Source organism: Trichomycterus rosablanca, chromosome 16, assembly GCF_030014385.1.
Source record: "Trichomycterus rosablanca isolate fTriRos1 chromosome 16, fTriRos1.hap1, whole genome shotgun sequence".
Taxonomy (NCBI): Eukaryota; Metazoa; Chordata; class Actinopteri; order Siluriformes; family Trichomycteridae; genus Trichomycterus; species Trichomycterus rosablanca.
In genome coordinates, this window is record NC_086003.1 from 8,108,142 (window position 1) to 8,123,590 (window position 15,449).

Below are 15,449 nucleotides of genomic sequence, written 5' to 3' on the forward strand. Positions count from 1 at the left end.
TTTATAAAAAGGTGTCAGAATACACAGTGCATCACAGTTGCAGGGCTGTTTTGGCAGGAGGAAGGAGGTCATAATGTTATGCCTCATCTGTGTATACAGAGATGACTGTCATTAGTTGTAGCCCTCCTCTTCTTGTGTTTGTGCCACCTTCAGAGGCATTGCTGTAGCCAAGGATAGTCAGATTTGCATATTTCAGCACTTGCCAGTCGCATTCTTTGAGCTTGTTAGGACTACAACCTCAACTTCACAGGGACATCCCTTACTGAAACCAGGGCAGCTGTAGCAGTGCAGAGATTTGACAGGGTTTTCGGAAAGGTGGCACCTTTTGACAGCACTATGCTTGGTCAACAAGCTCCTTAGTGCGCTCTATTTAACTGCCAATGTTTCCCTTTAGAGATAGCATTTCTGCATCTGTTAGTAACGGGTGTGGCTAAATGAGCTAAGCCCACTATTTAAATAGGGTGTCCAGCTACTTTTGGCAATGGTGAGTACTTGGACTAAATGAAGAGACTGTAGATTTACCCTTACCTGTGCAAACTGTGAGGGGTTGTAGAAAGTCACACCCCCTGAGGGCGGAGCTCCCTGGGCAGGCAGCTGTGTAAAAAAATAGTAACAGTGATTACTATTATGTCCGAATACCAGGATTGGATTTTATCCACAGCGACTTAACAATGCAAGCAAGTGAGAGTTAAAGGCCTTGCTCAAGGTCCCACCAGTGGTAGCTTGGCAGCAATTGGACCTAAACCAGGGACATTCTGACCTTGCAATACCTTAACCACTAAGCTATCACTGTGCTCACCTACTTTACCATATAATTTCATCCTGGTTCAATCTCAGGGGACGTTATGTAATTGGTTTTTATTTGCATTTAGGTGGGTTAAATGAAAATAAAGCCATTTCTTTATCGTCATCACCTGTACTTGATTCCTAACCCTTTATTTCTATTAATTATGGCTGATCGGTGTCTATTAAAACCACCTCCTTGTTTCTACACTCACTGTCCGTTTTATCAGCTCCACTTACCATATAGGAGCACTTTGTACTTCTACAATTACTGACTGTAGTCCATCTGTTTCTCTGCATGCTTAGTTAGCCTGCTTTCACCCTGTTCACCCTGGTCAGGACTCTCCCAGGACCACTACAGAGCAGGTATTATTTAGGTGGTGGATCATTCTCAGCACTGCAGTGACACTGACATGGTGGTGGTGTGTTAGTGTGTGTTGTGCTGGCATGAGTGGATCAGACACAGCAGCGCTGCTGGAGTTTTTAAATACAGTGTCCACTCACTGTCCACTCTATTCGACACTCCTATTTGGTTGGTTCACCTTGTAGATGTAAAGTCAGAGAAGATCGCTCATCTATTGCTGCTGTTTTAGTTGGTCATATTCTAGACCTTCATCAGTGGTCATAAGATGCTGCCCACGAGGCACTGTTGGCTGGATATTTTTGGTTGATGGACTATTCTCAGTCCAGCAGTGACAGTGAAGTGTTTAAAAACTCCAGCAGCGCTGCTGTGTCTCATCCACTCAACCAGCACAACACACACTAACACACCACCACCATGTCAGTGTCACTGCAGTGCTGAGAATGATCCTGGGAGAGTCCTGACCATTGAAGAACAGCATGAAAGGGGGCTAACAAAGCATGCAGAGAAACAGATGGACTACAGTCAGTAATTGTAGAACTTCAAAGTGCTTCTATATGGTAAGTGGAGCTGATACAATGGACAGTGATTGTAGAAACAAGGAGGTGGTTTAATGTTATGGTTGATCAGTGTACATGTGAAATAAGGAATACTTGCTTATTAATGCTTCACATTTAATGTGGCGTTACCAGCTGAATGTCACCACCACCAATCAAAACCAGCTAATTATTATTACATTAACATGAAATAAAGTGTTAAGACAATTTACTGCTGATCCAGATTTTAGGGTGTGCTTAGAATTAATTATACCCTGAGTTTTGGCATTAGATTTTTGCATAGGATACTTGATACTTGGAGCACATGCCAAGAAATGAGAAGTCCGGGATACGGGGTAAAGGATGTAGGAGCTAGGAATCAAGCAGGAATCGACTAGTGATTTGGAACGTACCCTTGGATATTTACAACCCCAAATCAGAAAATTTTGGGACAGTATTGAAAATGCAAATAAAAAAGTGTTTCTTACTCTTCCTTTGACTTACATTTCATTGCAGACAGTATGAACCCAAGATATTTGGGTTTACCCAAAAATAGTTGGGACGGTAAAGCATTTACCATTTAGTATTGTTGCTATTCCTTCTCACAACACTTGAAAGATGTTTTGATGCCGAGGATACCAAGCCCCATTTTGTCCCTATCAGCTGTTGATGAATAATGGTTCTTAATGAAGTGCCGTCTAAAGCAGTGGTCCCCAACCACCGGGCCGTGGGTCATCTATTACTGGGCCGAACATAAAGGATAAATAATTAGAGATCGCTACAAAAGCAATGAAAATACTACTTCCATTTCCAAGACACACGGGTGTTATTGTATCCAATCACCTTATCTCCAAGGTGGGAGCAGCGTCTCGTTGCAGCGAAAAAAGCTCATTTTTAGCAGTATTGTTTTTTTTTTTTTAACCCCTTTTTCTCCCACTTTAGCGCATCCAATCTCTACCCGTCAATCATCCTCTCACTAATGCTGGTCCCTGCTCCTGATTGGGGAGGACGAGGCTGCTCCACGCCCCATCCGAAACGTGCACAGCAATCGAACATCTTATCACCCACACTTGACGAGCGCAATGCGGTACAGCGCTGTGCACGGAGGGCCACACCCCCTACCGCACTCCTTCCCCATCTCCGTGCAGGCGCCACCAACCAGCCAGCAAAGGTCGTAATCACACTAGTCTAAGAGAGAGTCCTCATCCGGCTTTAGTCCCGCCCCTTATCTGAACAACAGGCCAATCGTTGCTCATGTGGCCGCTCAGCCGGCAAGGCAGAGCCGAGATTCGATACGATGTATTCGAGATCTCAGCTCTGGTGAACAGCGTGTGTTTTACCGCTGCGCCACCTGAGCGGCTGTAGCAGTATTGTTATTCTATTTTAAATCCTCGCGCCCCCCGCCGGTCCATGAAATTTTATCTTACATGAAACTGGTCTGTGGTGCAAAAAAGGTTGGGGATCGCTGGTCGGAGGATCGGAGACTTGTGCCCTTGCCCATTATGCACTGAAATACCTCCAAATTCCTTGAATGGTTTAATGATATTATGCACTGTAGAGGGAGAAATATGCAAATCCCTTCCAATCTTTCTTTGAGGTTCATTGTTTTAAACATCCTCTGGCCATCTTTGCTCCTCAAAGACTCAGCCTTTAGTGGATACTGCTTTTCTTTATTATCACCTGTTGACGTCACCTGTTTGAAATTACATCACTATTTAGTTTTTTACCTCATTACTAGCCCTAATTTTCTCCTGTCCCAACATTTCTTGGACTGATTTGCAGGCCTGAAATGCAGTAATGGGTTTATGTTAACAAATGAAATGAAGTTGACCAGACAAAATGTGAAATATCTTGGATTCATACTGTCTACAATAAAATAAGTCAAAGTAAATGTAAGAAACACTGTATATATAAATTTTTTTATTTTTTTTTACTAATTTAGGGTTGTACTTTATTAGTTAAAATATATATATTTTTTCTTGGGCCAAACTGGCTTTTTAGATTTCTAAAACAATGATTTATTGCCTATTAATATCATTAAATAATTACCACTACAAAGTAGCAGCTGCATTCAAATCCCCCCTAATGTTATTTCCATAATAAAATCCTAACACTAACTGGCTAACTTTCAAAATAATACATTTTGCCAATTACTGACTGTGCGATAGTAAACACATTACTAGCCGTAGGCCACTTGTTTTAAACACATTAAATCCATTAAAATATGCATGTAAACAATGTGTGGTTCAGATATATCAGCCATTAAATTTAGTCTAGATCTACTATAGAGAGAAGCAGCAATGCTGATTATTAAACATGCAGGAAAGGTGGGAATGCGCATGATGAAAAAGGCACAGCAGAAAGTGAAGCCAACATAATCAGCAATCGGGGAGTCTGATGTGTCAGGCTGGAGACATGAGCTGACATGCAACGACAAGGTGTAGGGTACAGGAATAAGGGTAATTGTGCGTTCGTATGTAAATGGAGTGACGCCCAACTTTAGGTACCTGGTTTAAATGTTGACTCACTTCTCGTGATAAAGAACTCATTGAGCTAGAACGTGAGAGCTAGAAGAGCAGGGGGAAAAAAATCAATAAAAACACCACAAGCCAAAATTAATCCCATGCAGATTATTAAGCTCGTCAGTCATGACATTGATTATATCAGAACCAGTCCATTTTAGCACCCAGTTTATTGGGCTTAGCAGCAGGCCACGCTCTGTCACACCCATTCATGCATTTAAGAGGAGTATGAAAGATTTAGGAACGAACATTGGTGACACTTTTAAGCAGACAGTAGTTTGTTTCAGAGCATGTGTGTGTGTGTGTGTTAATGCATTTCTTCCTTTTTCTCCCAATTTAGCATAGCCATTAGTCCAGATTGCGGCAGAGGGAGGTATATTCGCCTGCCCCACTCCCCCTCCAGTGCGTGCACAGTCCATAAACCCCTTTCTTATTCACTTGTGGATTAGCACGGGCCGAATAGAGGCCGGATATAGCACACGGAGAGACAAGCACCGAGCTCCATGGGCGCCCTGGGCTACTAACCAGGATCCTTGCACAGCGTTTGAAGACCCCACCCACTTATGTCTACAATTTTGTCTAGATGGCACCCAGGCAACCAGTATCAGAGCTGAGATTCAAACCAGGGAGAGCAGAATATCCTGCTGTGCCACCTGGGCGCCGTGTTAAACCCTATTTTAATAATTTCCTTTCTATGACCACTTTCCTATCTATGGCTGGCCCATGGGGGTGAGGACTCCCTACATATTTATTTATAGGCTGGTCCATATTGTTTATTATACAACAGTTAGTTCCGACCTTACAATCTGATTGGTTGAGAAGCGTTCTAACTGTGCTGATATTCGTGATAACAGCACGGCCTTTTCACACCACAACTGTATTACTCCGCTGACGCGTTGCCAGTAACGACAAGCTTCATGCACGCAGGCGACACAGACCTTATTCCCGATCGCGTTTTAAATCCGTGATCTGATACACAATCTAGTGCACTATGTAGGGAACATAAATCCACGATCTGATACACAATCTAGCGCACTGTGTAGGGAACATAAATCCGCGATCTGATACACAATCAAGCGCACTGTGTAGGGAACATAAATCCACGATCTGATACACAATCTAGCGCACTGTGTAGGGAACATAAATCCGCAATCTGATACACAATCAAGCGCACTGTGTAGGGAACATAAATCCGTGATCTGATACACAATCTAGCGCACTGTGTAGGGAACATAAATCCACGATTTGATACACAATCTAGCGCACTGTGTAGGGAACATAAATCCACGATCTGATACACAATCTAGTGCACTATGTAGGGAACATAAATCCACGATCTGATACACAATCTAGCACACTGTGTAGGGAACATAAATCCGCAATCTGATACACAATCTAGCGCACTGTGTAGGGAACATAAATCCGCGATCTGATACACAATCAAGCGCACTGTGTAGGGAACATAAATCCGTGATCTGATACACAATCTAGCGCACTGTGTAGAGAACATAAATCCGCAATCTGATACACAATCTAGCGCACTGTGTAGGGAACATAAATCCGCGATCTGATACACAATCTAGCGCACTGTGTAGGGAACATAAATCCACGATCTGATACACAATCTAGCGCACTGTGTAGGGAACATAAATCCACGATCTGATACACAATCTAGTGCACTATGTAGGGAACATAAATCCACGATCTGATACACAATCTAGCACACTGTGTAGGGAACATAAATCCACGATCTGATACACAATCTAGCGCACTGTGTAGGGAACATAAATCCACGATCTGATACACAATCTAGCGCACTGTGTAGGGAACATAAATCCGCGATCTGATACACAATCAAGCGCACTGTGTAGGGAACATAAATCCGTGATCTGATACACAATCTAGCGCACTGTGTAGGGAACATAAATCCACGATCTGATACACAATCTAGCGCACTGTGTAGGGAACATAAATCCACGATCTGATACACAATCTAGTGCACTATGTAGGGAACATAAATCCACGATCTGATACACAATCTAGCACACTGTGTAGGGAACATAAATCCGCAATCTGATACACAATCTAGCGCACTGTGTAGGGAACATAAATCCGCGATCTGATACACAATCAAGCGCACTGTGTAGGGAACATAAATCCGTGATCTGATACACAATCTAGTGCACTATGTAGGGAACATAAATCCACGATCTGATACACAATCTAGTGCACTATGTAGGGAACTTTAATATGTTTGTAATGCGAACAGTTAGCTTAATAGCCCAGTTAGCAGCTCCTAAGAGTTCTGTTATCATCCATAATCCTTTGGTGTGTGTGAGAGAGGTTTTTTATTTATTTTTTTCCCTTTCGGAGGTTCTTGCCTTTTTCTTCTTGTTGTTCCTACCTCCCTGAAATGAGTTTTTGCAACTTGGGATGTCTGGCGGAAGGTATTGTCAATATTAAAGCATATTCAATATGAAATTCATTGCTTCTTTGATTTATTTTCTTTCTTTATTTTGTAAAAAACTGTTGTATAAAAGCAATAGAACACTTGAGGTCGTGTGTTATCGTGAATAACATCACGGCTGTGATTTGGTCACAGCCGTGATGTTATTCGTGATGTTATTCGTGATAACACACGACCTCAAGTGTTCTATTGCTTAAATAACACATGACATGTACGGAAGTTTCCCAACCCTGTAGCTATTTACAGACTGGCCTCTTGGACAACATAATAGATTGGATTCTCAGTGTTATGATAGACTTGCTTTTAAACAAACAAATACAGAATCTAGATGCCTCTTTGCACATTATTGTACTGTGGATTTGATTCTGAATGGATATAATTGCCATTTTTTAATTGAGAATGAATCTTTATGTTATGATAATTACTAAATTAATGCTATTTTTAAAATATGAATCCCTCCCCTTTCCTTCCGGTTTTAGTTATTTCCAATTACTGCACTGGTTCAGTAAAGCTAGACTAGAATGCCCCCTAGCACGCCTGACACCTTTGACCATGGATTCTTACAGAAACCCTTTAACACATATGGAGAAACACACTATGCTCTCTGTATATTTCCACCGCTTGCGCCATGTCATCGACCAGACAGCAGGAGTCGCTGTTGCAGCAGTAAAGAGATGATTCCTCATCTGGCCATTTGTGTTTTGAGCATCCGACTAGATCAATGCCAGCTTTGAAACAAGAGCTCAGGTCTTCACACCTTTGCACCACCTGATTACACCCTTGTTATTAATGAACATTAGGCCTGGTTTTGTGCACATTTTTGCTTTATCGGTGTGTTTATGCACTTTGTGACTGAAACTGTATTCAGTGTGAATATTAAGCTGAACAAGTTGAATGGTTAAGTATGTGCTCGTGATGGAGAGGACAGAATGAAAGGATGAATTGATTTAAAAGTCTAAGAGAGAAGAACAATCAGGGTTTAATGGTACTGTACCTCTCCTGACTGGGTGCCCTCCAGGCCCGAAGGCAAGAGAGTTGGATTAAACATCTGAGAAGAACAAAGAGCACAATAAGTATAGGCACTAGGGAGAATTTTCAGCAGTCCACCACACTACATAAATGATCAGTAATGAAACATGACAATTTGAGGAGGTTTTAGACATACTACACTGTTGCTAGCTGGTTGGGGCTGATTACATTAAGACATGCTGGAACATTATACAGCAAAATCATACAAAATTATACAGCTTCCTGATGCTGATCCCCACTGCTGATTGTGGTGAGCAAGACTGTCACACACTCTGACACGTGTGCAATAGCCTACTGCATCTTTTCAGCTGAATGAGGCGAGTTCATATGCGGATCAGCATATGAACAACAAGCCAATCGTTTATATAGCTGCCCAGCCCAGCCGGATGGCAGAGCTGAGTTTTGAACCGACAAGTTCGAAATGTCAGCTCTGGTGTGCTAGCTTGTTTTACCGCTGCACCACCTGAGCGGAACTGTGATTCTTGATAAAGGAAACAGCTTTCAGACAAATTATATTTTATTTGTTTAAAACACTGGGATTATGCAATTAAATGTGATTTTCTTTTATTAGAACCAGCAAAAGGTAGTAGGTGCATCATAAACCTTAAATTACACACGTGTGTTTGTGTGTACCTGTGGAACTGCTGCGTTGGGCTGGGTGTGTTCTGTACCATCACTGTTTTCTGGAACACTTCCTTCCAAAGGCTGCTGCTCAACTGGTGCTGAAGAAATGTGTAAAATAAAGTAAAATTAATCATCTACACATATTAACCAACTGACCAAGAAAAAATAAAATAAAAATTAATTCCATTTACATTTAACTGCCAGTACAATTTTTTTTAAATAGCAAATAACTAGAAGCTGGAAATTTGTATTTGTAGCAATAGGCACACGCTTTTATCCAAATCCACTTAGTTATGACCACCTATCATGCAAGCAACTAACCTAAAATTAAGTTTAAATAGAAATCTATACAAATTCAACATACTTGTTGCAAATGTACACCGATTGGGCATAACATTATTACCACCTTCCTAAAACTGTGTTGGTCTCCCATTTGCTGCCAAAACAGCTTGTCTGTGAGCCAGCCTTTGTTCCCCATGTGCATCAATAAGCCTTGGCTGCCCATTACCCTGTCGCCGGTTTACCACTGTTCCTTCCTTGGACCACTTTTGATAGATACTGACCACTGCAGACCAGGAACACCCCACAGGAGCTGCATTTTTGGAGATGCTCTGACCCAGTCGTCTAGCCATCACACTTTGGCCCTTGTCAGACTCGCTCCAAGTCCTTACACTTGCCCATTTTTCTGCTTGTAACACATCAACTTTGAGGATAAAATGTTCAGTTGCTGCCTAATATATCCCACCCACTAACAGGTGCCGTGATAGAGATAATCAGTGTTATTAACTTCACCTGTCAGTGGTCATAATGTTATGCCTAGTTGTTGTATACCCCCTGCAGTCATGTTACATGCCTAAATTTTTATCTCTAGGCCCTTTTCCTGTCCTGTTGGAAAGGAGTGAGTTGAGGTTTGTCATGGGCAACAAGAATAATAAATAACAACTCGTCTATAAACCTCAACGTGTTGACTGACTTGTGCTGGCTCATAATTGAGTGTTTTACTGTTTATTTAACAAGCAAAAGTGACCCAATATATATTGAAAGGAATCACAAAGGATGTACACATAGTACATGGAAAAATAGCTGTAGTATCTAACTGTACACCTACAATAATTGCTAATGGGGTATGTGTTCCTAATAAAGGGGCCAGCAGGTTTAAACAGAACTTTAAAAACCCAACAACATTGCTGCACCTGCTACACTCATAGTAGAACACACATTACTTATATTTACATTTACATTTATTTACGCCTTTATCCAAAGCGACTTACATTGCAGTTGCAGTATACAGTCTAAGCAATTGAGGGTTAAGGGCCTTGCCTAAGGGCCCAACAGCAACAACCTGGCAGTGGTGTGGCTTAATCCAGCAACCTTCTGATTACCAGTCCTGTACCCTAACCACTAGGCTAAGGCTTGCCTTCATTACTTATTATGCTGCCCAATTACCCAAACACACCGGAGCACCCAGAGACAACCCATGCAGACACGGGGAGAACATGCAAACCACACAGAAAGGACCCGGACCGCCCCACCCAGGGATCGAACCCAGGACCTTCTTGCTGTGAGGCGACAGTGCTACCCACTTAGCCACTGTGCCGTCCCACGCAGGGTGATGAAGTGTACAGAGCAACACATGGGCTACAGTTAGTTATTGTATACCCACAAAGTTTGTATGGTAAAATAATCAATATACGTACTGAATAGGTGTAGCTAATAAAGTGCTCGGTGAGTGAAGTCAGTACATCTGTTGGTATAACTTAAATATTTATACCTACAGTGTATGTAGTACGCTATGTAGTAACAGTATGCCATTCCCTATGTAGTAGGCATATAACGCTCATAAATCCGACATCCATATTACGCACGGAGAGTCACGCTAAGCTCCATGTGACACCCACCCTCACTTGCACAAGTGCGCAGACAAGTCCAGGAGATCTGACCCTCTCTCCTTCAAACATAGGCCAGGTCGGTGGCTCTGCAACACTTACACTTTCTCACAATATGGTTTGCGTTATACGACTCACACAAGCACACCCTACCTGCAGAGGGAACAAAGAGGTTTGCGGGCATAGCCATGGGTGCAAGAGGGGCAAAAAGATCTGCAGGAGGTGCGACAGAAGGAGCTGGTTTCGAAGACCCACGACCCGGATTCATCACATCCACATAGCGAGGCTTAGTGCCTGAAAAAATACAAGAGGACAGAGATATAAAACTGGTCAAGCTTTTAGATGTTAATATTACACAGACAGAATACACCAATCGGGCATAACATTATGACCACCTTCATAATATTGTATTAATCCCCCTTTTTTTTTCTCCCAATTGTTGTCCCCTAATCTAGTCGTGTCCAATTACCCTGATTGCATCCTCTATACTGATTCGACCCTTCACCACTGACTGAGGACGCACGTCTTCATTTTTCACCTGCACGAGTCGAGTTCATACACAGACGAGCACTGTGTATGGAAGGTCACACCCCCATCAGCATTATTCCTCAGCCCTGTGCAGGCGCCATCAGTCAGCCATCAGGGGCCGCAGGTGCACCAGTTATGAGGATCTATGATCCGACTTTTTACCCCTGACGCTGAACCACAGCCAATCGTTGTTCACGCTGCCGCCCAGCCCAGTCGGAGAGGCAGAGCTGAGATTCGATACGATGTATTTAAAACCCCAACTCTGGTGCGCTAGCGTACTTTACCGTTGCGCCACCTGAGCGGCGTTAGTACCCCTTTTGCTGCCAAAACAACCCTGACCTATCGAGGCCTGGAGTCCGACACCTTTCTGTCAGAACCAGCATTAACTTCAGCAATTTAAGCTATTGTAGCTCGTCTGTTAGATCGGACCACACGGGCCAGCCTTCGCTCCCCACGTGCATCAATGAGCCTTGGCAGCCCATGACCCTGTTTTTTCCTTGGACCACTTTTGATAGATACTGACCACTGCAGACCGGGAACACCCCACAAGAGCTGCAGTTTTAGAGATGCTCTGACCCAGTCGTCTAGCCATCACAATTTGGCCCTTGTCAGACTCGCTCAAATCTTTACGCTTGCCCATTTTTCCTGCTTCTAACATCAACTAATATATCCCACCCACTAACAGGTGCCATGATGAAAAGATAATCAGTGTTATTCACTTCACCGGTCATAATGTTATGCCTCATCGGTAGTTTTTTCTTAAACTGTGGATTACATCCGACAATGTTACTCTCCAATTCCAAAAATTAGAACTATGGCATTGAGATAAAAATAGCAGGCTAAGCGGTTGTTGTGATTGTGACATCCTCTACTGAGCGGTTGTGTCCTGTAATACAAACAAATATGACCCACACAAATGGCCCACCTGCTTTCCTGGAGAAGATATTAACTGGGGGTCCTGCCCCTGGTCCAGCTGGTGGCCCACCCATTCCAGGTCCCATCCCGGCACCGCCCATTGGCGCTTTTGGAAACATCGAGGGAGGAGGAGGAGGCGGTTTAGCCTGAAAGCAACACATGCATTCAATGAAATTTTAAGTATACATACGAGTGCTTTCAAAAAATGTGATCATCATAGTATCAGCATGTACCTCCTCTTCTGGTTCATCCCGATTCACCCATCTTCCTTTCTCATTATCCCAAAAAATCTGCAACACACACATGGTATGCATTAATAACAGAGCAGAACATAAAAAACAACTGAGGAAAAAGACAAAGAGGTAAATTTAGTTCAGTTACAGATTTGTCTGTGTCATCTGGCAGGTGAACTTCGTTTTTGCCTCTGCGATACAACCAGCTTAAGATGCCTCCACCTCCCCCCTGAAACACATATGATGACAAAAGGCACATATATTTTGAGCAATATGGACAATTTATTTATTTATTTATTTAAGTTTTAACGCAATGTTTAACACATTGGGTGTCATTTAATGGCAGTAATAGGTATTATATATGTGTCTTCATATTTTGGTCCATATTATATGTTCATTTTTATTTTTATTGTTGCAAGGTAGGTTAAGTCTTCTTGTGTTGTCTTGTGTGAGAGTCTCTTTGATAGTTTCTGGCATGTGTGCTTGTTCTCTTTCTTTAGTGTATTTTGGGCATTCTATCAAGATGTGTTTTATTGATATAGGTGTTTGGCAGGTTTCACAAGTTGGGGGTTTTTCTCCTTTTATTAGGTGTTGGTGGGTTATTCTGGAGTGGCCGATTCGGCACCTCGTGTATATGACCTGGTCTATGCGTCGTCCCTGGTGAATTCTTGGCTTGGCATTAAAGTTTGGGTGTATTTCATATAGTTTATTGGTGAGCTGGGTATTCCATTCATTTTGCCATTTTCTTTTGATGTAGAGATTTATTGATGCTTTTAAGTCGGTTGATGGGATTTTGATGTTCGTTGTATTTTGTCTTGTTTTTCCTCTAGCTACTTGGTCTGCTTTTTCATTTCCTGTAATTCCACTGTGTCCTGGTACCCAGCATAGTTGTATGTCATATTCTTGCTCTGTTAAAATACTGATTGTCCATTGTATGTTACTAATGATAGGATGGTCTGATGTGTATGATTGTAGTGCTTTGAGGCATGATTTAGAATCTGTGCAAATTAGTATTTTGTGCTTTTGTTCTTTTTCTGCATATTTTAATGCCATAAGTATGGCGTGGGCTTTTGCACTGTAAATTGAGTATTGTTGGGGTGAGCAATATGGACAATAAGTACTATTGTTTTTCTTTTTTTTCTATTTATTTATGCAATTTCTCCCCTTTTTCTCCCGATTAAGCAGAGTCAATCTGTTTTCCGCTGCTGGGGGATCCCTGATTGCATTCGAGGAGGGTATATTTTCTGCTCACGCCTCTTCCAACCATGCACAGTCTTTAGCGGACCCCTTCTTTTCGCCCATGCTTTCTGCAGAGGTGCCTCTATCTGCTAACCAGGGTTCTTACACAGCGTTTGAAGATCCCACCCACTTCCCAGCAGACACGGTGGCCAATTATTGTCTGCTGCAGGCACTGCCAAATGTTCCTGCTAGATGGCGCCCAGCCGGTAGCAGAATATCCCGCTGTGCCACCTGGGTGCCTAAGAACTACATTTTAAATGTTAAGAGGATAAATATTGATTAAATATGCAATAAATATGCAATATTTATTTATTTGGTACCTCCATAAAAACACTTTCTCCTAATCACAATTCCTGTGGCGCTTACGAGCCAACCCACCCCCTCCAACACGCATGCAATCGACGGCTGCTTCTTTTTCATCATATGGAGAGGGACGTTGTGCTCAGCGTAAATCTCTCTCCACCCGTGCAGGTGCTTCGACCAATGAGGAAAATTCCTCTCATCTGACCTACCCTACCTCAGTCACATCTAAGTGTGTCTGCTGTCTACATTTTAATCCAACTGCACTTGTGCTTTATATTTAACTGTCTTTCAGGATTTCAGAACTGTCTGGTAGATAGAAGGATTTGTGGTCACCCAGGCCCTGATGTTTGGATAACTGAAGCAAGCTGGACCCATGTTATGCAAAAAGTTGCATTTCTGACCCATTAGTCTTCTTTGGGTTTACAGAGGTTTCCACTTTGCCGCTGTTTTTTTTTTAATAAGAGTCACTGTTGCGCCGTCTCTTTCTAATGACATTTCTAGCGGAGGACTGCGGCTTCTATCTGGGTTCTTTTGTGACATGCTAGATAAGTCGTTGATTTGCTATTGGAGAATATTTGTAGTGATTCTCCATGCAGTGTCTGGTCTTCTAAAATCTCTTCATGACATACAGGATTTTACAGTGGATCACTGGAGCCCCAGAGTCCTACAAATGGCTTGGTCTAGGGATGTCCCGATCACGTTTTTTTGTTCCCGATCCCGATCATTAATTTTGATCCCGATCCGATACCGATTCTCAAACCGATACTTGTATTTTCTAGATATTGTCTAGATAAGAACTAGATAATACTGTTCACACAGTGCACACTTCGAGTACATTACAGTTATTCAAATTAATTCAATGTATATGTTTAACAACTGAATAGCTCTGCAGTGCTGTAGGAAAAAAAATCGCCTGCATCCAAACTATTGCTTAATGTTCTTTTATTTTTACAAAATAAAAGTAAACAAACTTAGTGCAGCATTGTAGTAGTAAAACTAGAACACTCAAAATGAGTGAGATAATTACAGTTTCACTCTGAACTTTACATTCAAAGAACATAATTTTCAGAAATCTCCACTCAAGTGGTGTAGCAGCTTAACTTGAATATAAAAAAAACAAATAAGTTACTTAACAGCATTACAGTAAAACCTGAATACCAAAATAAAATGGAAAGTCACTCTTTTGTTATGAAGGAAAGCCAGTTCTTAAAGTGCTTGTATTGTGACAATGGTTTGATGGAAGTTTCTACGCGAAGTGAGTGTGTTTTGACCCTTTGGGGCTTCCATAGCGCATGGAATAGCGTGCTTGGCTGTACGGTATTCGGTACCGTAACAGAAGAAGTTAATAAAGTGTTATGCTCCCGACAATTTGTGAATATACCATGTATTTATTTCTTTATTAAGCAGGTGCATCACTACGACGCTCGGTTACATAACTAAGCCAATCAGAGTGCTTGATACTGAGATGTCGTTCAGTCTTGTAACACGTAAACTCGTAAAAGCTGTATGTTATGGTCCTGAAGTTTTTATACTCGTATTAAAAGTTATTGTTTTGTAAACCGGAGTGATCCTTGACTCACACACCATATAAATAGACCACTGAAGTCGTGCGTCATTCTGTAGTCCTCGTTATGCCCATATTTGGAGACCCGGGTCTAACTCAGATTTCCTATAGGAAAAATGAATGGGGTTTTCAAAAAGTAGTAGTAGTAGCTGGGATTTATTGCCACGTCAGCACGATGGGTTTTCAAAAAAATCGACTCTAACGCAGCCTGTGCTAAATAAACATGTTCAGAACCCTATACGTTTTGTCCTATGTAAATTTTTCTCCTGTACATCACTGGATCCTCTGAATTATGAGGTTGTTAAAGGGTCGTAATACTAATATTGCTACATGAAAGCTAACGCTACTGCGCATTAATTAGACGTCACTGAACTACACCAATCAAATCAACCCGACTATCCTTGCTTTCTACTTTAATGTAGCTACCTACTAAAAATATAAACTAAAACTTGTGAATAT

General features: G+C 41.9%; 1 protein-coding gene across 4 annotated transcripts in view; it reads right to left on the reverse strand.

Moving 5' to 3' along the window:
* Positions 1-15,449, reverse strand: part of sec16a (SEC16 homolog A, endoplasmic reticulum export factor) — a 54,100-nt gene that overhangs the window by 1,727 nt on the left and 36,924 nt on the right. For 3 of the 4 annotated variants that reach the window (XM_063012229.1, XM_063012231.1, XM_063012228.1), the window contains 8 exons: positions 12,033-12,113; positions 11,885-11,941; positions 11,662-11,797; positions 10,362-10,502; positions 8,332-8,420; positions 7,664-7,717; positions 4,188-4,247; positions 529-594 (listed from right to left, as the gene is read on the reverse strand). In XM_063012229.1, coding sequence (XP_062868299.1) covers positions 529-594; positions 4,188-4,247; positions 7,664-7,717; positions 8,332-8,420; positions 10,362-10,502; positions 11,662-11,797; positions 11,885-11,941; positions 12,033-12,113 — 684 coding nt within the window. The remainder of the gene's footprint in view (positions 1-528; positions 595-4,187; positions 4,248-7,663; positions 7,718-8,331; positions 8,421-10,361; positions 10,503-11,661; positions 11,798-11,884; positions 11,942-12,032; positions 12,114-15,449) is intronic. The other variant, XM_063012230.1, reaches the window with a different exon arrangement.